We start from the raw sequence: 24,689 nt of genomic DNA on the forward strand, positions 1-24,689 counted from the left end.
TCAATTAATATTCAAAAACAGTGCAGCAGTTGTAAACTTCCGGTGAAAATTGAAAGTAAGAAACCCGACTGATGTCAGAGCAAAAATTATGGAGAAAATGACACTTCTCATAGTACTTCGACATTGAGAAAACCAGTAACCATTTGAGAATTATCATCTTGCCTTTACAGTAACATTAGTTTAGCCAGTATGTGGACGATAAATATTTTAATGACTAAAGTAGAGGAACCATATAATTTTTCATGAATCATGTGTGGAGAAGATGCTCAGTGTTAAAATTCTAACCAACTTTAGAAAATTAACTCTGAAGCACTACCCATATACAATGAATTCATAGGCGGACTCAGGCCCCCCCTTTTTGTGGAATATTTGGTTGTTTATTTAGGGAATCACTGATGCATTACTGGAGTGTGCCCCCCTTCGGTCACTCAGAGGGCCCCCTTACAAAAAGTTCTAAATCCACCACTGGAATTATTAAGTAGCTTTCGTCAGAGTTCGCAAAAATGTTTTTTGACCCGTCGATCATGACTGACAAAGCACGATTATTTGTCAGTCCTTCAAAATTTTAGCCAGTCCTAAAAAATCTCTCAATTTTATCTAGTCCAAATAATTATGACGTCTTGAAAGGCTATTATAATTTTTTTCTTTGACGCCTTACATCGACGTCATAATGCTGAAGCCGCCATTTTCGGTTGGACTTTGAGAGCATATTTTCCTCTCAAACAATGGTTCCGGAAATTCGGGTTTTACCGAGTTTGGTGTAAAAATTATTTTATAATCTCCTTAAAGGAAATCAGACAAACGTTTTAAAAATTGCAGTCGACATGTTCCCGCCTCGGATGGAATTGTTCCTTATATTATTATTTATGTAGGGATTAATTGGAAATATTTTGCACAAACAAACACATAAAAGGTAAGAATTTTTATATATGCATTTTGTTTTAGCCTTCAATAAAAATTTGATGGCTAAATTGGGTCTCAAAGTTGAGAGCAAAATATGCTCTCAAAGTCCAACCGAAAATGGCGGCTTCAGCATTATGACGTCGATGTAAGGCGTCAAAGAAAAAAATTATAATAGCCTTTCAAGACGTCATAATTATTTGGACTAAATTTTATCCTGAAATACAAATAATAACATATTTCACGAAAAACAATTTTATTATTATTAGTTTTATTTTTCACTGCCACGGACAAATTAACAATAAAGCCAAGGACCAGTAATGTTCTTCTGATTGTTCTTATTTTAAGTCATCTTCACTATCCATTTCATCATCTGTCTGAATCACTTCTCAGTATTTATTATCTCCATCGAAGGGTTCAATCTCCGATTGATTACTCGTATGGCCATGATGGCTACATGAACAAATTTAGCAGGCCACGTGTAGATCAGCACTTTGGTTTCAGTTTGTTTATAATAGGAAACCAGTACTGGAAATTAGCAGCTCAGGTAAATCGGATGACTGATGTAAACATGTAGGCACTGCAACGGCCATTTTTACATCAGTCATTGGTACCGGCACTAGCCTTCAAAATACTGGTCCTAGCCTCATTTTGACAGATAGGACCAATAGGACCAAGCATTTTTGCTAACTCTGTTCCGCACCTGGTAAAATCCCCACCATGTGCATGTAAAGTCTTTTTCCTCCAGAAGTAGTTATTGTGGTAAAAGTTCTTTATGAAGGTCATATTGCCAATTACCTTCAGGTGCAGTGTTCTCCCCAGGTCGATATGACGCTGCGGTGCCGCAGCGCCTTCATAATATTTTCGAAGATCCCGCAGCGTCTTAATTGTCCGCTGTCCCTTAATACTTCATCCCACAGCGTGTAAATTTTCACATTATCATTATAAATGTTGGTTAAAATTGTCAAGTTGCTGATCATCGCTGAGAGGTCGGGCAGTGTTACGCAATAACTGATAATTAGTTTTACCTGAGCCACGCTTATCTCAGCCTTATTGGACTATGTTATCATGTAATAGGGTAAATGATCATCAAGAAGATAGATATTTTTAGAAGAAAATTAAAAAAAAAAAAACTTCAGTGCAGAAATTGAAGAAATAGATCGCAAATACATTGTATTTACGCATTGTGTGTGTGATCACTTGACCATTTAAATAACGATTGTTTTTCATTGGTCGAGAAGAAGAATCTATTTTAACACGACCAATGAACGTGATGAATACACGTGATAAATTTGAATACACATTGCTAAAGATATTTACGATGAAAATTATGAATGAGAGTATTTGTTGAAAAAAATAAAATAAACTTTGATTAAAGATAAAGAGAAGTGATTTATTTTAATAGAAAGTGAAAAAATGTTACTTGCAAGGTAAATTGTCTCAAACTGTCGTGTTTTTAGAAATAAAATGATCATTGAACATCGATCGTAAAATTCCGTGCGTCGGCAAATATGTGAAAATCAACACACACGGGTACGGAATTGCTGCAGCTTCTATGTAATGTCACTAGTTGATAATTTCAATGGTCTTAACTTTAACAAACTTGCAAAGTTTCGTTTATATCTACCTGCCAGAGATAAATGTAGGTTTTAACAATAAAACACACGGAAGCGTAATGTAAAATTATGGAAACTGGTCAGCTGTTTTGTTTTAAAAAGTTGTTTACCAAATATGATCAAATATCTTAACCATATTCGATTGTATACATTCTGAATGAACATGTTCTCTGCAATTATGATGGAAATAGAAGTTTTTTTTCAGCCTAATGAAAAGGAGAATACACCTTCCTCTACACTCTCAGTATAAGCAGATGTCATTGCTTCTCCTAATCCCAACCTAGCTAAAGTTTTAGCAAGTGATAACAGCAAGCACCATGTTTCTGGTTTCAATGACAAGTGGCTGACTGAGTTTTCATGGCTTACAAATGTTACAGGGGGTATACGCAAAAGTTATTGTGAGAGGGGGTTTTCAACCCTAAAGAGGATAAAGACAAAATTGAGTAACAGACTGTCCAACAAAATAACACTATCTTGAAACATTATCCCTAGAAGGAGCAGAGAGTACAGAGATGAATATTTATATTTTGACTTATAAATAACTTTTGTGTTTAATTTCATATATATATATATATATTCTTGTAATTCATTATTAAATACTCTGCATTATCAAACACATAACACAAAGCATTATAATTCATATTGCATGTCATGATTGATGACTGATTGCTTCAGATCACAAAAGTTCACTCTAAAAAAAGAGTTACACGCCCTTGAATTTTGCGCCTTAAAAAAAATCCTGGGGAGAACACTGAGGTGTGACTGTGCATTTTGTGCAACTGAAAACTTCAAATTGAAAATAATTTTACATTAACATGTGATACGTCAAAATCATCTGTAAAGAAAATGTACAATTTATAGTCATGCACCAAAATTAAATGTTCTTGTCATTTGGTAAGAATTTTTACCGTTGTTCGTCCTAAAAACTCTTATTACGACCCTTCTCTATAATTCAATTGATAACCCGCATTCAACTTAACCAGCTCATTATTAACTTCAAAAAATTTTTGTAAGCATACAATGTAGATCTTACAACCTCCAGATATGATTGAACATGATTAATTGTCTAATATTTTCTTAATCAACTAAAAAATATTGAAAACCCTTGATTGTTACGATAGATAATGATTGAATACAATTGATCATAAAATATCTAAAAGTTATTACCACAAGACAGAAGATACAGATCAAGTTTAAATTTTGGTCACATCACATTAAATTTTCTAGAGTTATGCTTCTTCACAAATAGAAAAAAAAATCATTTCCATTCATTACTCCCTAACTTAAGTTGCAGCAACCAAATGTAATTCAAATTATACACAATGTAAATTACCACAAACTTGGATCATGTACAAATTATGTTATGTCCCTTTATACCATTATATGCAGGCAGGACACATTCCCCATTTAAATCATTTGCATTAGCAAAAAAAGAGTCCACTTCTTTTTATAAATGATAGCTGTAAGAGTTTACAAAATTTTAAAACCAGGAACATACAGGCCAGGAAATTAAGGATACCTAAAAAAAAATACAAAAGAAGGATGAAAATATGTCTTTCGTTTTTCTTTTTGTGTTCTTAAATGAAATATGAAAATTGCTAACTGAAATACATGTCTTGTAAAATAGGTCATCGTGACGTGTTTTATTTTTTACTTTGTTTATTTCGAGTACCACGGGTACTATCACCAGTGAAAATTGTCATCTTTTCCATTTGCAATATTTTAATGATAATTGTCGCCCTTAGAAAAATTCTTATTTATTTTTAATTTATAAGTTCAAGATATTCAAAATATTCTTATGATTTAGATTTCATTGTAATTTTTAAAAATTGGAAGTTAGAGTTCGTTGTGACATTTTTTACTCTTTTTGCAAGCATGCCATGCTTAGATTTTTGTTTACTGTCTGAGATTATGGATTAAGATATTTGTCTTTATCATATATTTTAAGATGTAATTTCCTTTGTAGATTAAGTAAAATATATTCATTATGTTATGTTTTGTTTGAAATTAATGTTTGGTAACCCACTAGATTTTATTTTGAATATACCCTAGTGATATAAAAGATGGAAAAAGTCCTTAATATTTTTTTATAAAGGTCTAAGTTTGATTAGGCAGTCAAATATTTCACAATTGTTGAGTCTCTATTACCAGGCTAGGTTGGGGGTAATATCTGCATTCTGCAGCCCGTCTTTGACCATATTATTTTGCAGGGAAAATATCTCAGAGCTCAAATCTAGAAAACTTCACATCAAAGAATTCATAGAAATATTTACACATCAATTATGAATATGTGTCGTTTATGACTGAGTTCTGCATCTTTCCAGTTTGACTGCAAAGTTGAATAAAGAGTTAACGGGAAAAAAGTAGCAAGTTATGATGAGAAATGTAAAAAGAAACCCAAAATTTGAGATACATGTAGAATATTAAAGTCCAAAATTCAAAAATTGTAAATTTAGATTACGGTACATTTCCAAAACAATATCAGAAGTGACTTTTAGCCTGGTGCATATCAAAATTGACTGTCAAAATCTTAAGGGAAAATCACTATTGGATTTTTTTCTGTATCGCATGTCCTTTAACGAACATACCACAGGGGCAGATCCAGTCATTTTAGAAAGGGGGGTTCCCAACCCAGAGTAAAGTGGTGGTTCCAACCTATAAGCTCCCATTCAAATGCATTGATCATCCAAAAAAAGAGGGGTTGCTCACCCACCCCCCTTCCGGGATCCGCGCCAATGTACCCGTACAGATTAATTCATTTAACATGTCAAAATTATTTTTTTTTAACACAGTTAGATAATCTGAATAAATGAACTAACTTTATTGCTAATTAACTATAAATTACATATATACAGAGAAAATATATATATGAACAATTTCATTAAAAAAACTTCCTCTATTACAATTAGTGAGGATGTTTACCTTTCACACCTGACAGGACACCTATTGACCGAGGATTACATTACATCCTGATTATTATAACACTTTGTTTTACCATATTTGTTTTACCATGCTTAAGGGTATAAAATACAAATGTAAGAGTAAAAAAATATGTTAATTGCATATATCAATAGGTTATATTTTCAGTCAAAGAATATTTGACACAACAGTAAAAAGACCTTGTGGTCTATTTATAATCATGAATAATAGCATGGGTAATTTAGAAGTTTTAATATTTCTGATCTCATTTAATTTTTGATTTTGTTAAATTTAAATTTTTGATTTTGAATATATATATATCTATCTATCTATTTTGTTTCTTTTTGGTTTGAACTGAATCAGGACATTTATGCAGTATATAGAAGAATATGTATACATGTATGTTTATGATCAGAGTTCTTGAAAAGTGGTGGTCTGAGGGTTTTAGCCTCTAAAATTTCCAAAGGTCAGAGGACCACCACAAATTTGGTATTTTGCAATAGTAAGGACCAGCAGTTTTCTTGCAAGGACAACAAGGAAAAGAAAGATTTCGAGAACTCTGATTTATGACAAGAAGAAATGTTTTTAGTTCCTTTATACAAATGTATTTCAAGAAACTATTCTTTTCTGTAGATATGTACAACAGAAAGGAGAGAAATACCGACCATTTCTGTCACATGATTTGTGGATATTTCATGAAAGATGACGAATTACCGGAACACGATGATGATGACGACTTTGAAGGGGAGGAAGAGGAAATGCAGTTCTTAAATTATCAGGAGATGAATGGCATTGGACAAGGGAAACAACTCTATGAAGGAAGAAAGATGAAAAGTTGTCAGGGTATGGTGATTTTTCAGTTTCATTTCAGTCACATGTCATTTCATAAATAGTGTTCTCACAAAGACAATTTGTATTGTTTTATACCTTCTTGTCACACTGTACCCTCTAAGTTCTTATCACACTGATAATTTTTATATCTTCAGGAAGGGTACATGTTTTGTAAATGTTTTAAAAATATATATAAAACAATAGGGTAAATTCTAAATAGAATTTTTATATTAAAGATTTTTCAGCATGCTTGATATTTCAAAAGAAAAACCTTGTTTTGTCAATAACCTTGTGGCTTGAGAAGTTTCTAAGAAGAACATGGATTACTTTTTAGGTCACCTGGCCCGAAGGCTACGTTCAGCAAAGCAATTTTTTGGCTTATGCATGTATTTCTGTAACTAAAGCAATTAGAATAAATCTGACCTGGGTAAAAATGTTCATCAGGATTCAGGTTTAGAAACATCTGCCCTGAAATTTTCAGAGGAATCAGACAACCCTACCCATTTGTATGTTGCTGCCCCTGAATTTGTAATGTTAAGGACATTTTTCAGTTTGGTTATTATCTTATTTATTCTAACAGTATCTAATAATCTATTGTATTTAATACTAATAATTATGATATTAACCTCGTTTTACATGATTTCCAAAAACAACAGTAGATACAGGAGAGCGACACAGGCTCTCACTGTAGTTAAATTAGGGTGGTTTTGCTCTTTGTGCAGAAACTTCCATGATTACTTGAAACAACATGTAAGTGCATCATAACAATTTATTTTAGTATATAATCTGTTACCAGATTAAATTTCAATACACGTTTGTCCTTTGGTAAATATGATGTTAATAAAATGCTTAATATCTTTATTCTTTCAGGAATTTTGAAAGATCTTGAGAGGCCTAACATTAGCAACAAAGTTGCAGCTCCATTTCACTTCATAGATCCATGGTGGAAAATTTCTATACTACGAACAAGGTTTTTAACTGGAGACAAGCGTACAAGATATCCTAAAGATGGCACAAGTTTGACATACACAATCAGGCAGGACGATAAAGTAGTCAGAGATAAATTAGTCAACATGTTTCTAACCAAAACATTAAGTAAAGCAGAAGAGGGACAAGAAAATGGACAAAATGGCAATGATTCATATATTTACATTGATGAATTTTTACAATATTTAGAGTAAGTTTTCATGTTAGACAGTTAGAATGATATTTAACAAAAAGATTAGTGGGAACATTTCTGTTTCATGAACTTTTGTCAAAGTTTTCCCCCCTTGTGCTTGAATAAGCAATGCCAAAGGTCTTGATCTAACACTAGGTAGTTTCTTCTATGAATGTAATATGTTGGATATTAGTGAATGAGACTACAACCCTATAAGACAAAAAATCTAAAGACAGAAGTCTTAAGAATGTTGAACAAATAAGATGTGTTGATACAATATGTTTACCTTTGTTTAAGATTGAAGAAATTGCATATTCATTGATACTTTGTTAGAATGGGTAATCAAAAAACTACGCTTAGTTTTATTTATCAACAATTTCAACTATTTTTTCAAATTTTATTTTTAATAGACTTTTTTTTTCACGAATATTGGACGACAAAAAGGGGTGCATGCATGGCTGAATACGGTACTTGGAGTTGCATATGCAAGGAAGGATGTAGTGCATTTGGTTTTTCTTTACATTCTGTTTTGGTTAAGGTCAATGTTTGGTAAACAACAGATTAAGGTAAAGAACAAATAGAACCAGTATAATATAATGAGATGTATCTTAATTATTTAAATAATCTATTTCAGACATAGTGGAAATAACAGGAGATTGAAATTTGAACACCTTGAAGAGTTAATACAGGAGTTTGCTAACTTTTTGCCAGAAGATAATAAGATTTCATCAGAAAATGTTATGAGAGCATTGAATACAACTGGTAGGTTTTAAAACAATAAGTCAAGGAATATTAAATGTTTTATCAATCTGCAAGAATTTTAAGTACACAACACCATATTTTCAGTTCTAAAGGCACATGTTAAAAATGAGGGAATCAAAGAACAGTCTCTTTAAGTTAATTAATTGTTTTGATGGATAGAAAATCCATAGTCTTTTTTTAATAAGGCCAAAAAAAAAAATATGTCTGTTTACGGTTACCCAACCCAACCATAATTTGAGCGCAGACCCTAAGCCATTTTATTTCCGTCGTAAAGTGAAAAATTAGGAATTTGTGTCAAAAGTGAAGTAAGAGTTTCCAATAAATTGAATCAATTGCCTGATACATCCCAATGTTCACAATCATGAATATGACAGCTGTTTTAAGGAAACTTGCAACTCATGTAATGAAATAAAAACCTCGCTGCCATTTTTTCCCCCCAACTAATAACTAAGGGAAATAATCCAATCATTAAAAATAGGGGTAAAATCGGCCTGTGGTCAACTCAGACCCTGGCAAAAACAGACAGCACAACTCAAAATCATGGCGCCAAAAATATGGAAAAAAATAATAAAATGGAAATACCGACATACCTACCCTATTTATTTTGATGATGTAGCCTTAAAGGGGAACTGGTACGAGATATATAAAAAATCAAAAGTATGATTTTTTTTTTGTTCAATCAATAATGAAAGTGAAAAAGTGAAATAATAATTTGCTTTTATCAGCTAAAATGGTTGAATTTTGTCAAATTAAGCTAATAAACATTAATAATGACTTATTCACTTGCAAGTGAATAATTTGACCTCATTAATTCCATATTCATGTGAACTCCAATTTAACCCTGTAGAAAGTGATAGAATAACGCTTGCAATGTCTGTGTACGGGTATTTAAAGGAAAAGAATGTCAACATTGAAAGTGAAACAAAGGTAAATAATTTGATTAACTAAGAATCCACACAAAATTATTCTTATGAATGTAAAAACGACGATAAACATAAACTTTTAATCAATAATACAAAATTTAAAATCCAATTGCACGAGTTGCTTATTTATTTATATCTATGTTTATGTTTACATTGCTTATATGGTCATAGAAGGTCAACTCCATAGATAATTAGATGGCGTCTTGGCTAAATTTTACACGAAACGAAGCAACATCTTATTGTGACCATGTCCGGTAAATTGTTTATTTGATATTTTTGATAGTTTTGAAAAATGTTTTACAGTGTTATAAATAAAATATGAGAATTTGAGTCAAATCGGAGATCATGAATTTGGCAGCTAGTGCCCCTTTAAACAGACATATTTTTTTTTGCCTAATTAGCCAATTTTCATAACCCATGATTTCATTTGGAACTTGCATTTGTATAAGAATATGACACTTTAAATCAAGTGTTACTATATAGCTGAAAGCAGTTGCAACAACAAAGAGTAAATTTAGACTATTTTTTTTTAAAGCATAGTTTATATATATATGTGTTGAGCTATAATCTTCAACACTACAACCTGTGCATCTTACTTATCTTTTTAAGAAGGAAACTATGTTCTTGTTAAGAAAACAGACAAAGAATTATCTCCTATTTGGAAGTTTATACTACCAAAGATTACAAAAGTCTTTAAATAACAGATGTATATGCATTCCAGTTTTTGAGCAGTTACATATGCTGGTACATGTATTAGACAAATACCTTGAATTGTTAAGAAATAATTTCTTTTACCAAATCGTTATTTTTGCTTGCTGGTGCTGTATGAAAATTGTACTTCAATAAATTATTATTTTTCAGAGTGGGCATGTATATCAAAGGCTTTGAAATATCCCAAGTTAGTATCGCATTTGTCACAGTTGCTACCCATGCAGTTCAAAGCCATCATGGAGAACCCTGAAAATGAAAGTCTTGTTAAAGATCTCAGCAGGGCTTTAGACCTCAAACCATGGGTGTTTGGATTTAAAAAGGTTTGTGAATTATCAGACCTGAATGAATAAATCATTTAGGTCTGGTAGTTGTGGCACATATCATATTGAAAATTTACTTTAGCAATAAACTTGTTTTCTTAAAAATGAATAGGCTTTATAAATACTGCTTTTCATTACAACTACAATGTCCTTTAAATTAAATTACTCATGTAAAAAGCTTTTTATGTTGTCCATATCTTTATTGGGGTCATCAATCTGTAAATGTTTATTTTTGACTTTGGTACCAGGTGATATAATGTGTGTACTGTTTATGAACGGATTTTATAAAATTATGCAATTGAAGCGTGTTTATGGATTTACCTTCATGAGGAAAACTCAACCCTAATTATTTAAAAGGCAGGGTGTATAAAAATGTTGAAAAGTGATATGTCTTGCTTAATGGAAAATCTTTTAAATTTCTGTTGACTTATTTTCAGTTACTGAACAAAGATTATGATTTGGTAGGCTGTGAGGCAGCTTTGATGTCAATACAAAGAGCTGGTCTGTTTGATGACCTAGACCAAGTAAATAAAGAAGCACTGATTATCTACGACTTTCTGAAAACTGACTCCAGACAAAATGGCCATACACAGATTTCATTGGCTAAATTGAAAATGAAAATGGAGAATGAGTGTAGAGTGTTTGATGAAGCATTAAAATTCTTAAAACGGCACAAAATAACCAAGGAAGTTGAGATAGACAATGATATGAAAGTGTGTTTACAACAGCTTTATAATTATGAACGAAAAATAACAGAAGGAATTAATACTCTGTATAAAAAGCAGTTAGAAGAACCATGGGAACTTGATGTTGATCTGGAAAGGTTTGTTTTAAAAGATAAATTGATTTCGCTAAAAGAATGAACATATGATCACTGTACATGTACATAATTCATTAGTATCTATCAATATAATATTATAAAAAGAGGGATGTACATAATTATAAGACAACAGTGTATTGACAAACTTGTGGAAACAATTTCTATAGCTGTTCTTCATCTAGAGTGTAACTGGAACATCGTTTACAGTGATATTTAAAATCCAAAACTTAAAGCAATATCAGGAACTTTTAGCATTGACTAAACTTTTGCGTATTTTTTTCTTACAAACATTGACTGTGTATGCATACAGTAGACCTAAAAAACTACATTTGTTTTAAAGCTTACATATATTTTAAATCGTGTTACATTGCATTGAAAGTTAATAGTAATTGTTAAAATCATGTTCATTTTTTCCCCTAAGAACAAGAAGAGTGATTTTGCACACTGAATTTAAATTTGCAATCCTAAAAAAAATTATATTTACTTTTTTATGTCAATTGATTAATCGATTCAAAATGATTACATTTATCTGTCTGTTTTCAGTGAAGAATTTGAGAGAGTACGAGGAGACAAAGAGCAATTGGAAGCAGCTAAGATGTTATTAAAGTATCCAATAGTTGTTATATCAGGGAAAGGAGGTTGTGGTAAAACAACTGTTGTCACTAAAGTTATGTCTTTACAAAAGTAAGTAGAACATGTGTTGATGAAATTGGATGTACTTGTAAATATATGGACGAAAATTTATATTTTAAAAAATCTGGGAAGAAACTTGTTCTGTGTAGACAGTTTTGTAGACATTGTTAAGGAATATGAAATTATGAAATTTTTCAGGATTTGGTATTATTAATTTGTTAGTACATTTGTACATTGTTATGAAAGTCCATGTCAAGTATTTTTTCCAATTATAAAATTTGGATTCTAACAATAATATATTGTCTCTAAATACTATGCTTCACAAGAAAAGTAAAAGCTGAACGTTGCATTTTACACAATTGACCCACCCAAGTGGCTGATCCAGGGGGTTCTGGGGGTTGAAACCCCATTCCCCCTCCTCTTTTTTTTTGGACGAACAATGCATTTAAATGGAAACATATGATTGGAACCCCCCTCTTTATCCTAGATTGGGAAGTCCACTTTTAAGAATGGCAGGATCTGCCCCTGCTACCTCTACACTGTTCTTACCTGAAAATATCATAAAAGGGTGTGATATTTTTGCTCTAAATTGTGGCAAACATTTTAAAATGACAAATTAAACCAAAAAACAGTCTTCTTATGTTTGCATTTTTTTTTAAAGTTTTGTAGTCCTTGATATTGATTATCATTACTATTTTACAGAGAGAAAGAAAAAGATAAAAATGAAGATTTGGATGAAGAAAATAAGAAGGAAGAATGGGAAGAAGAAATGTCACAAATAGATGGAAGAGATGAAATGGACTTAAATGACTATAAATACTCTCAGAAAACTAGAGACAACATCAATGGTCCTGACTTTCCTGAATCTGAGATGTTCTCTAGCCCTGCAGATAGGGTACCAGATTCTGAAATTTTATGTAGCCCTGAAGATGGCACAGCAGAACCACAGGAAGAAGATCCTAGGGACAGTTCTGAACCAATCATCATATACACTGCTCCAACAGGCAAAGCTGCTAATTTACTGGGCAGACGAGCCAATACAAATGGTTTTACTTTACATCAGATTATATGGAGCTATAAGTTTTACGTAACACAGAAAGATCCAGACGCTAAGTGGAAATTCAGGCATGTAAAGACACTTGTTGTTGATGAATGCAGTATGGTGGCTGTTTCTACTTTTTCAACCCTTCTTACAACGCTGATGGAAAATTCAAAACTACGGAAAATTGTTCTCCTAGGTGATGTTCGACAGTTGCCTTCCATTGAACCTGGAAATCTCCTGGCTGACATTTTCAAGTCAACGTATCCTATTAAATCTGCTATTGAACTGAAGACAAATCACAGAGCTGAATCAAACCTTATCATAAAAAATGCCACATACATATCTGAGAAGAGATACCCAATATTTTCCTCAGAACATAACTTTGCTTTACATGAAGTTCCTAAAGAGGGTAACGATATGCATGATGTAGGTAAGGTATATTAATTATGGAAATAACTATTTTCTTTAATTAAAAATTTAACTCAAGTTAAGTTATCTTAGTGAAACAACTTTTTTGTAAGTATTTGAAAATAAGGAGATGTAGTATGATTACCATTGGGACAATTCCACCAGTTATGTATGTAGACCTTAGCAAAACTACTAAATCAAATATCCACAAAATTGAAAGCTTCCTCAATCCACGAAAATTGGTACATATGAAAAATTAATGCATCCACAGTAAGTTTTGTCTACAAGCACCTGTTTATCTTATCAACTGTAATTACAATCTATTCTTTCATTTTTCAGTTGTACAAAAAATGTTAAAAGATGAACCCACTCTTCAAGACCACACCAGATCTCAGTTTATCACATTTACCAAGTAAGACTTATTTTTGAATACAGATACAATAGGTATGAAGATGTGGTATGATTGCCAATGCGACAACTCCCTCGTCTAAGTCGCAATTTGTAAAAATAAACCATTATAAGTCAAAGTACGGTCTTCAACACAGAGCCTTGGCTCACACCAAACAGCAAGCTATAAAGGGCTCCAAAAATAACATGTGTAAACCCTTCATACGTGAAAACCAACGGTCTAATCTATATAAATACCAACCTTCACCTTTATCTGAAACAATAGTGTAATATCAGAACATAAAAAAAGGGAACATATAAAGTACTTTTATTAATATCATCATTCTATGGTCAGCTACATTCATTAGATTTACCATTTTCATTGAAGCATACACTAAATGAATTTTTATTTAAGATAAACAAGTGAACACGTATAATCCTATTCAACTGTACAGTGTGTGGATTAATAAGCTTATTTTTATATTTTACAGTAAATATTGTGAGATGATTAATGAACATGCATGTAAAAAGTACAACAATCATACTACCAGGAATCACAAAAATAAACTGGATTTCCGAATTGGTGATAAGATTTGTCTGAAGAAGAATGGTATGGTTGTGGTCTACGAGGATGATGGGAATGGTAAAATAGATGTTAAATATTTAGAGGGAGACCTAGAACCAGAACAAGCAGCAGATGCAATGGAGATAACTCTAATGTCACAAACACTGGATGGGTTAGTATGGCATTATTCATTCTGGTTAGGATGTCTGACATTTTTGTTTCATTGTTGCATTATGGGAAATGGTTGTTATGATTCTAAAATGGTTTACATATATTTTTCTTTTTTTTGAATAAGGGAAAGGGTGAGGTAAAAAAAAAAATGGGAGGGTGGGGGGTAAAATTTTACTCATTTCAGATTTCAGAAATTAAAAAGAATTTTTCTTCAAATATTTTTGTTTGAGGGGATTAATATTCAAAAGCATAGTGTTGCTCTAAAGCAAAAAAAAAATCAAGTTCATAAGACCACATTCATTCTGTGTCTTTTTTTATTATTTAAGACAGTGCATGCATATCAATATTTGTGTGAAGATTTTGTCACAGAGAAACCAAAGTATTTTTTGCATGCAATTGTTATTATGATTGTTGAACAGTTGACAAGAATAAGAAAACAATCAATACTTCAGATTTCATTATTTTTACATACAGAAAAAGCTGTCAAAATTTAGAATGATTTTTTTTTTTTGCAAACACTTTCCTGTTGCATCTAGCAAAGATAAAAAAAAATCCCCAGAAAAGAAAAATTTAAATAGCTTTAAAAGAGAAACCTTCACACAAAAACTCTTTTATTGTTTAGAATAGAATTATTGAAATAAGATAGGATTTTGTAAAAGTCTTTCTAATTGTAAACTAGCCTTTCACTCACCAACTTTACTTTCAATGAGAGGGTTAGCAAAGTTGGAATTCAAAAATCCTTTACAAAATCACATTTAATCTTAAAATTATGTTATTTAATTGCTTATTAATCATATATATGTAGGACTCTAAAGTGCGATGGTACTCTAAAGTGCGATGGTCACGCTAAAGTGCGATGGTATACGCTAAAGTGCGAAGGTGTCAGACGCTAAAGTGCGATGGTATATGACACACTAAAGTACGATGATGTTACGGGAATTGGATTGAGGCAAGGATTTTTATACGACCGCAAAAATTGAAAATTTTATTGTCGTATATTGGTATTACGTTGGCGTCGTCATCGTCGTCGTCCGAATACTATTAGTTTTCGCACTCTAACTTTAGTAAAAGTGAATAGAAATCTATGAAATTTTAACACAAGGTTTATGACCACAAAAGGAAGGTTGGGATTGATTTTGGGAGTTTTGGTCCCAACATTTTAGGAATTAGGGGCCAAAAAGGGCCCAAATAAGCATCTTCTTTGTTTTCGCACTATAACTTTAGTTTTAAGTAAACAGAAATCTATGAAATTTTGACACAAAGTTTATGACCACAAAAGGAAGGTTGGGATTGATTTTGGGAGTTTTGGTTCCAACAGTTTAGGAATTAGGGTCCAAAAAAGGGCCCAAATAAGCATTATTCTTGGTTTTCGCACAATAACTTTAGTAAAAGTAAATAGAAATCTATGAAATTTAAACACAAGGTTTATGACCATAAAAGGAAGGTTGGGTTTGATTTTGGGAGTTTTGGTCCCTACAGTTTAGGAATAAAGGTCCCAAAGCCGAAAGGGTCCAAAATTGAACTTTGTTTGATTTCATCAAAAATTGAATAATTGGGGTTCTTTGATATGCCCAATCTAACTATGTATGTAGATTCCTACTTTTCGATCCCGTTTTCAAATTGGTCTACATTAAAGTCCAAAGGGTCCAAAATTAAACTAAGTTTGATTTTAACAAAAATTGAATTCTTGGGCTTCTTTGATATGCTGAATCTAAACATATACTTAGATTTTTGATTATGGGCCCAGTTTTCAAGTTGGTTAAATCAGGATCCAAAATTATTATATTAAGTATTGTGCAATAGCAAGAAATTTTCAATTGCACAGTATTCAGCAATAGCAAGAAATCTTCAATTGCACAGTATTGTGCATTAGCAAGAAATTTTCAATTGCACAGTATTGTGCAATAGCAAATATTTTCAATTGCACAGTATTGCTCAATAGCAAGAAATATCTAATTGCACAATATTGTGCAATAGCAAGAAATTTTCAATTGGAGTTATCTTTCTTTGTCCAGAATAGTAGTTGAATCAACTTAAATCATTGTTTTATACAATATACAATGTATATTCACTTTTACTACCAACTGATAAATTAAAACAATCTTTACCATTCAGTGATAACAAGCACTTTATTTTACATTTTAATATTTTATGATGTATTTAAATGAGTAGTTATTGTTGCAAACTCCATTAGAAATTTGAATTGAGATCAGTTTTGGGAAAAGGGAAAGGGGGAAGTGAAATAAAAATTAGGGGGGGGGGGGTTAAATTTTTCTCATTTCAGATTTCATTAATAAAAAGAAAATTTCTTCAAACATTTTTTTGAGAAGATTAATATTCAACAGCATAGTGAATTGCTCTAAGGCAAAAAAAATATTTTAAGTTCATTAGACCACATTCATTCTGTGTCAGAAACCTATGCAGTGTCAACTATTTAATCACACTCCAAATTTAGAACTGAATCTAGCTTGAATGTTGTGTCCATACTTGCCCCAACTGTTCAGGGTTCAACCTCTGCGGTCGTATAAAGCTGCGCCCTGCAGAGCATCTGGTTGTTTTTTGCTGTGTTCATATTAGTTTTTCGTCTTTTGTGTTTACAAATTCTCTTATACATTGTTTTACAATAGTAATTTGGTGGTCCTATATAGCTTGCTATGCAATGTTAGCCAAGGCTCCGAGTTGAAGGTAATAATATTATTAGGTGCATACATATTTGGTCTTTGGTGGATATTTGTTTCGTTGACAATTACACCACATCTTCTTGTCTGTAATGTGTTGTTTGTTTATTGATTTGTAAATTATTAATCATGTAGATCAATCCGTTATTTGTCTCGTTTGAATTGTTTTATACTGGTCGTTTTTATTCCCTTTATCAATCATATTAGTATGTTATACTACACATCTGGTCGTTATGTTACTGTCTTGTTGACTAGTATTCATCTCTTTCACTGAAATGACGGAACCATATTTAGAAAGTTAAAAAGTAGATTTTATTTCACGCGAGAAAATGAGACGAGATTAAAACATATTATAAACAAGAATGTGTCCATAGTACACGGATGCCCCACTCGCATTATCATTTTCTATGTTCAGTAGACCGTGAAATTGGGGTCAAAACTCTAATTTGGCAATTAAATTAGAAAGATCATATCATAGGGAACATGTGTACTAAGTTGAAGTTGATTGGACTTCAATTTCATCAAAAACTACCTTGACCAAAAAACTTTAACCTGAATGAACGGACGGAAGGACGGACAGACGGATGCACAGACCAGAAAACATAATGCCCCTCTACTATCGTAGGTGGGGCATAATTAAATGTGGACGAAATAAATACTTTGACACTTGGTGTATTTTGTCGTTTTTGCTCTTTTTACAGTATACACCTTTCTCTTACTATCGTCAGTTTTTCTGTTTATGAGATTTTTTTTGTGTCTAGTAAACTGTCCAAACAAAAACACGTTTGTCCCCACCTATATATCGAGATCGAAGGTTTACATTCCTGTTACTGTTGAGGATATTTTGAAGAAATAACTTCTCTGCATACCCACTCTTTTAGCACCGACCAAAAAAATTCTCGATTGGGATCATTTGTTTCTCTTTTCAATTAAAAATTCGTTCAACTGCACAAACATTGATTCTCGTTTACCAGCATGTCTATTTTTATTTGTACTGAAACGTCTTGTAACGTCATAATGATACTTAATGTTCAACGTTCATAATTTCGCCAAAAAACACACTTTTGCGTATCAAACCATGGCACTTTAGCTTAGGCCATCGCACTTTAGCGTGACCAACGCATTTTAGCGTCCCCATCGCACTTTAGAGTCCTACATATATATTCAAAATTTTTACAAGCATCAGTTATGTCTGACTATTGTGTTTCTGTTTGAAGTTTGCGTTGTGTGTTTCATAAATAAAAAAATTTTAGACTATTTTTTTTCTACTTATCTGAATCATTCACCCTTTTGTGTATACGTTTTAGAACAAGTCTATGTGAAACAATGAACGCAACAAATACAACAATGAATCCAGAAAGAAATAAAGCAAGCAAGAAACAGAAGAAGAAGAAGACTGCTGCCACCATCAGACTTTGCAACGGAGAAATTTACTTCATTAAAGCTGTATGTGCATTTGAATGATTGATATCTGTTTGATAAAATTTTCAGTATGAGATCAAGTTAACCCTTTCCTTCATAATGATGCCTTTTGACGCTTCTGACTTCGAAATATCTGTATCAGACCTTATAAAATTTGTATTCAATATAAAAAGGATATTCATAAGAATGTATGCTTGGAATTTCATTGATGAAATATTTGTTTTCACAATGCATTAATATGTTAAACGTGCTGATTTTCAGCATTTTATTGAAAAATCCCATGCGAATGAAGTATGTAAAATAAAAATTTCCATGGAGGAAAGGGTTTAAGAATATGAACCATACAAGTGTAGAATCAGCACATTGCTCTGACTGGGAAGGAGGGTGGAAAAAGGGAATCTGGGATAGTAGAGAAATTTAACTTCTGAATTTAGAGAATATGAACCATACCAGCTTTAATCAGCACTCTGACTGGGATGGAGGGTGGAAAAAGGGAATCTGGGAAAAGGCAGAAATTGAACTACTGATCTGTTAACTAGAAGACTCTTCACAGAATTCATATGTGCTGATAGCATGATGCTCAACACTAACAAGGAGATTAGCACCACCAAGGTCCATTCTGACCATACTTGGCTGCATATCTTTATACAGCCCAAACAATATTTCCCCTTACCATGGACCTTACTGTCAGAAGGAATTATTCATGTTATTTCATGTATTTCTATAAATAAGTTTCCATTGGAATTATGTGGTTTGAAGTGAAAAATTTTCACTGGGTCTTTCCTTAACACCAAGGAAATGTCATTTGTTGATTACTGTTATTTTTCAATATAAATATTATTATAAAAATAAGGAAATTTGTTATGATTGCCAATGAGATAATTATGGGCCACTGTTCAAATAACATGGCAGTAATCTATTAAAGGTCACTTCAATAATGAGAAAAACTCATACTGAATAATCAGCTATAAAAGACCCTGACAAGAAAAACATGAACAATTCAAACAAGAAAACTGACAGCCTAATTTAGAAACATATTGTTTACAAAATATGAAAGATTGACATTAATAGCAGTTAGAATAGAAATCACTGTTATGCAGGAAAGTTTCTACAGCACAATATCATATGTTACCCTCCTCATTAAGGATTTATAAAAAAATCAAAATAGCCATACTTGTATGAAAAGGACAGTTATATGAATAGAGAAGTTGATACTGTATAAATGATTGTTTTTTTCTTTATCAGGAAGTCAATAGTGTGAGCAACAGAGGAAGAGCAGATAGATTTTTAAAATTTTCTGATGAAGATCGTGAATGTCCTAGGGAATTGTGGGTAAATTACAGAGAAGTCATGCAGAAGTGCAAAATGAAACATTCCTGGGCTCGTACTATTCATACGTTTCAGGTAGGTAAAAAAGGTAGCACCATAGATTGTTTATGTCACTATGGAAACTTGGTTCCATTTATAAACCACTTACCTTAAGAGTGATAAACGCTAATTGAGTGCACCAGTTAGGAGGTGAGTTAAAATTGATTAACATGAAGAAACACTAGAATTTTATACAAAAATTAAGGCAAATTGATGCAAACCTTTAATTATGAGATATCTGAACAACATGCTCATCATTGAAGCTGTATGGTGACTTAATCATACTGTGGATTCATTTATTTTCGTGGGAACCAATTTTCTGGGATTGAGGAAAACTTGCATATTAGTTGATATTTAAATTCATGGTTTGGCAAAGTCTGCATACATTCCTTTAGAAAATTTGCAATTCAGTAAACATTTAAATTCGTAGTTCCCCTGTACCCATGAAATCCAGGAAAATAAGTATCCAACGAATATTAATGAATCCACAGAAATGAGAAGTTGCTTTCATCTACTTCATTTGACTCTGATGGACAATCAAACCACATCTTCTTATTTATATAACTATTACAGATAAACATAACAATCCATAAATTTTCATGTCAAATAATTGAAATACTACATAATTAAGATTGTTTTAATTGATGCAGGTGAAATAATTTTTAGATTCCCAAGTGACAGTTATAAGTATGCCATTATTATTTTCTATCAAACATTATCAGAAACTAATAATCAAAGAAAAATATTTGACAGTTTATTTGACTACATCTATTTATTTTTTGCTCAATTCCATTAAATTTAATACTAATGTGACCCCACCCCACCCACAGTAAAAAAACCTTGTTGGAAATGTTTAAAAAAATACACAAAAAAAATCCTGGTTAAAAGTGTTTAAAAAAAAAACCCACCACCTTACCTTAGTGAAAAAGGAGAACACTGCCTTAGCCTCTCTTTGAATTTCTTTATGTAGGGATCTGAATGTGAGACATTAGTATATGTACTGGGGTTCAATCAGTATCAAAACTGGCAGCATGTGTATACTGCTGTAACAAGGGGAAAGAAAGCCGTCCATATTGAAGGAACAAAATATCATCTACAAAAAGCTATACAGAAAGACCCAGAGAGAAGGAATACAACTTTATATCATCAGCTACATAACATGTTACCAGTAAGTATAGATGCTCCTTGCGGGACATATTACATTACTTTCCCCGTTTGTTCTAACATACATTACCAGTCAGTCAAATATCACCTACTAGGTATTCTCTTAAGATACACTAGTTACTATTAAGAAAAAATTATCTTTGTTGGATGAAGAAAATAAATTTTCCCTTTTTTCAGACATATACCGGTTATACCTATAAGTCGAACAGTACTGATGTCTGAATACTGAAGACTTATTACCAATAAGTATAACAGAACCTCTCAATTGAGTACATAATATAACAATACCTCTCCATTCAAGACAAAGTATAAAAATACCACCTCAGTAAAGATATAGTATAACAGTTCTTCTTTAATTCTTTAATTCTCACTCAATTTATCCCATTCATGACCTGTTGATTATTTTTATTATGTGTAGTTCATTTGATCTCAATTCTTTATTGGTCAAAATTTATTTACGAGTTCAGATTTCCTTGCTTTTCTCTGAAATTCCTTTTTTGACGTCATGAAAAAATGTGACCGTGCCTGATGACCTCATGTAGAAATACATCCTTTTGCAGGTCATTTGAAAAGAAGGATAAATGTTGTCTGCATATCGTATAAAAATCATAAGAGAAACTGATTCAACCACCAAATCTTGTGCAAGCTTGCATTTTAAATGTGTAAACTTAGTTGTCTTGAGTTGATAAATATCGTATCACACTCGAGGCAGTGGTAGAATCTATATTTCACCATTGAGAATAAATTGCCCGTTAGTTGAAATGTTTCTCTCCTGAGACTACACTTGTTACCAGTTGGAATAACATGTTCACACTATGGAGATTAAATTGTACAACATGAGCCCTCTTGGTAATCATTTAGTACAAGAGTATTTATTTAGAGACGAAACATATAACAATTAAGTACATAATACCTCTCCTATGAAAACACACGTTTAAAATTATATAATCAACTGCAACATTGACTTTGCTTATCTCTATTTAGAGGACACATGTCTTTTGCAGGTGGAGGAAATTTTAGATGAATTGGTTTCAAAGGAGGAAAGTCCTAAAGAACCCATTTTCACCATTTTGAAAGACAAGGAAAATGCATATGCAGGTCCTAGCACATCATTCAATAGCAGTAGTATAAAACCATCTACATCAACACCTTTGTGTCAAAGAAATGGACTCCAAATCTTCCTAAAGAAGCCACATTTAGACAGTATAATAGATTCTGATGATCAGGCACCTCAGTCACCACTTTCTGACAGTCAGTGGTCTGATTATGGAGATGATACTTACATTGAAGCAACTCAAGAAAACAAAAAATGTCCAGATAATCAAAATGACACAAGTAGTACTGAAAATGGCAATAGTTTCGATCTGATGGATTCATTAGACATGACAGAAAACTCTGAAATAAACGGTGACTTGACTGCTGCCTGTGACATGTTAGAAGCCTCCATGGCTCAGAACAGTCAAATAACATCAGTCAAATCACAAGGTCATAATACAGAACTTCAAGCCTCTTTTTCAAACTATCAGACAAAGAGTTCAAAAAAGGGAAGTAATTCATCTGCAGATTCTTTAAGTATTGATGAGTTTGACAGTTTTTCAGAATCACCAAAAAAGAAATATATGGGAGAAGATCTGTTTACAACACCAAAGAAACAAAAGCTAACAAAACCAGAACCAGAAGTATCACCAGCAAGAAAGATGTTGACTCAGCTTCAATTTAAATGAGTTGTATCAATAATGTCAAATCGTATTACATTTTAAATTCTGTGAAAAAGAACATTGCCACCATTTTGTTTTCTGCCTATTGGTGTATAGCATCCTGTAGAATTTGTACAGTTGTTTTCCCTAAATTAATGTTGGTGGCCTTCGGCTGTTGTCTGCTCTATGGTTGGGTTGTTGTTTCTTTGACACATTCCCCATTTCCATTCTCAATTTTAATATCTAAACAAGTATATCTGATGTTTGGTTTACTAAGGTATTGAACAACTGTAGAACATATAATTTGAAACCATTCTAGTCTATTCATAGCAACTACTATGTGTTGAATGATATGCAAGCAAGGTTATAATATACTACAAATGATTTTTGTGATGTATTTTTAAGAAATCATTTGATCAAATTACACTACATTTACATACTGCCAGCATTATGTATGTTATAGCAATAAATGAATTTTTTATTATTTTTCTTAGAAGGAGAAGAAATTAAAGATGATATTAGATAGAACTTGAATTTGTATTGTGTGTGACTGGTCATCTACATGCCAAATGTTATAATTTGTTTTCAATTCTCTTTTAAATTGATAGATATCGGTATGCAATCATTCCAGTTTCCTAGGATTGTTTATTTTGTAACAAGAACCAAACACATATGAATTTTGTAGTATTTTTCTTCTTCGTATATTTATCAAATTTCTATGTTGAGCATCATCATCAAATGAAACTTGTGCAATAATCAAAATGATTTTTATATTTGTAAAACATTAATAAACGGATTGTAAATTGTTCATAGCATGCTTCATATTGAACTTCATTCCTTTGTTAAATCTATTCTTATTGGAACACTGTTTTTGTTTAGTTGAAAATAAATGCAATGCAAGTTAACTTGTTAGAAATTTTTAGATATCAAATATATATATTGTTTTGTTAAGCTCATCCAGAACCAATAAAAGTGTGCAATTTGAGCCAGTTAAGACAAAAAATTGCATTATTTTTTTATTTCATTTCCTAATCTTGGGATGAGGTAAGGGTCAGCAATACATTTTTTGTAATTTTTTGTTTGGTTTCAGAGTGTCTTTATTTTATTGCAGATTTTCTTATTAATGTATCTCAAATTCTTTGTAACATTTAATGACATGCATGAACTCAATTCCGTACAAGGATCATTGTACATCTTGGAACTTATAATTTTGTTAAAAAAAAAGTTTTATTTTTTGTGAAAATGCAAGTATTTGGATATTTTACCAGAAGTGTGTGTTATATTGTAGTGTTGATGAAAGATTCAAAAGTTTGGGAAAATTATGTTTGAAGGGTAGACACAGGTTATCCAGTTTAACACATGGCTGTTTTGTTTTATAAAGTTTCAGTCCTACATATATATATATATGCCATTATTGCTTAACAGCCAATTGCTATTACAGTGACTTGACTGTAAGTGTTGCTATCCACCAATTGCAATTCATTCAAAATTTTGACCAAATTGCAATTTGTTTTATTAAACCAAATTGTTCAACTGGTCAGAAATTTGAACCAACTGCTGTAGAAAACCACAGTCAAGTCGTGAAAGTGCAAGGTGATAAAATAAAACATACTTACAATCCTATAAGACCTTAACTCCACTTTATTGATGGTATTACTAAATCAGTCTATCAATCTGTATAGTTATATTATAGCCATTACCATACAAAAGGTGAACTGTTTTATTTTTAATTGCTATAAAAATGTCCAAACTAAGCTTTTATATAGTTTTTCTTTCGAAAAGTGTAGTATATTAAGTATTGTCATATATTCTATATTGATACGTTCTGAATAGTGCTGTGGCTGTTCTGTACGATATGTGACTGTATAAAAGTACCCGTTGGGTACCAGATATTATGATTGTAAACAATGCTGAATAAACGTGTCTTCTCAAATGTATTTCGTTAAATCGGCCAGATACATATTAAACATGAACCATCGACACTACAATTGGCGACGAGGATAAAGAAGAAACATTGAACTTTAATGTGGTAAGCTGATTTTTGTAAAATGGCAGCTAAAATCGATTTAAATCCAGTTGGAAATTTCGATGTCAGTGGAGATAGACTCGGACAATCATGGACTCGGTGGTTGAGAAGTTTTGAACTTTATGCAACAGGAAAAGGTGTAGACGACAAGAAACAAAAGAAAGCAT

General features: G+C 32.0%; 1 protein-coding gene across 2 annotated transcripts; it reads left to right on the forward strand.

Annotated features, from left to right (window-relative positions):
- Positions 1–19: 19 nt before the first annotated feature.
- Positions 20–23,040, forward strand: LOC139491238 (DNA helicase B-like). 2 transcript variants are annotated; one of them, XM_071278729.1, is made up of 15 exons: positions 20–187; positions 5,591–5,671; positions 6,069–6,278; positions 7,137–7,443; positions 8,060–8,187; positions 9,972–10,141; positions 10,579–10,964; positions 11,505–11,645; positions 12,297–13,066; positions 13,384–13,456; positions 13,923–14,168; positions 18,153–18,291; positions 19,513–19,671; positions 20,606–20,803; positions 21,804–23,040. In XM_071278729.1, exons 2-15 carry the CDS (start codon positions 5,656–5,658, stop codon positions 22,521–22,523), a joined length of 3,663 nt encoding a protein of 1,220 aa, XP_071134830.1. In that variant the 5' UTR covers positions 20–187; positions 5,591–5,655; the 3' UTR covers positions 22,524–23,040. The 2 variants fall into 2 exon arrangements, with proteins under 2 accessions (XP_071134830.1, XP_071134831.1); XM_071278730.1 differs by lacking the exon at positions 5,591–5,671 and having other exon boundaries at positions 26–187.
- Positions 23,041–24,689: the final 1,649 nt, after the last annotated feature.

Source organism: Mytilus edulis, chromosome 10, assembly GCF_963676685.1.
Source record: "Mytilus edulis chromosome 10, xbMytEdul2.2, whole genome shotgun sequence".
Lineage (NCBI taxonomy): Eukaryota > Metazoa > Mollusca > Bivalvia > Mytilida > Mytilidae > Mytilus > Mytilus edulis.

Excerpts from the sequence above, each read along its gene's own strand:
- LOC139491238 (XM_071278729.1), top strand. Across the intron at positions 10,142-10,578 it reads GGGTGTTTGGATTTAAAAAG|TTACTGAACAAAGATTATGA; the intron begins GTTTGTGAATTA and ends ACTTATTTTCAG. Across the intron at positions 13,067-13,383 it reads TAACGATATGCATGATGTAG|TTGTACAAAAAATGTTAAAA; the intron begins GTAAGGTATATT and ends TTCATTTTTCAG.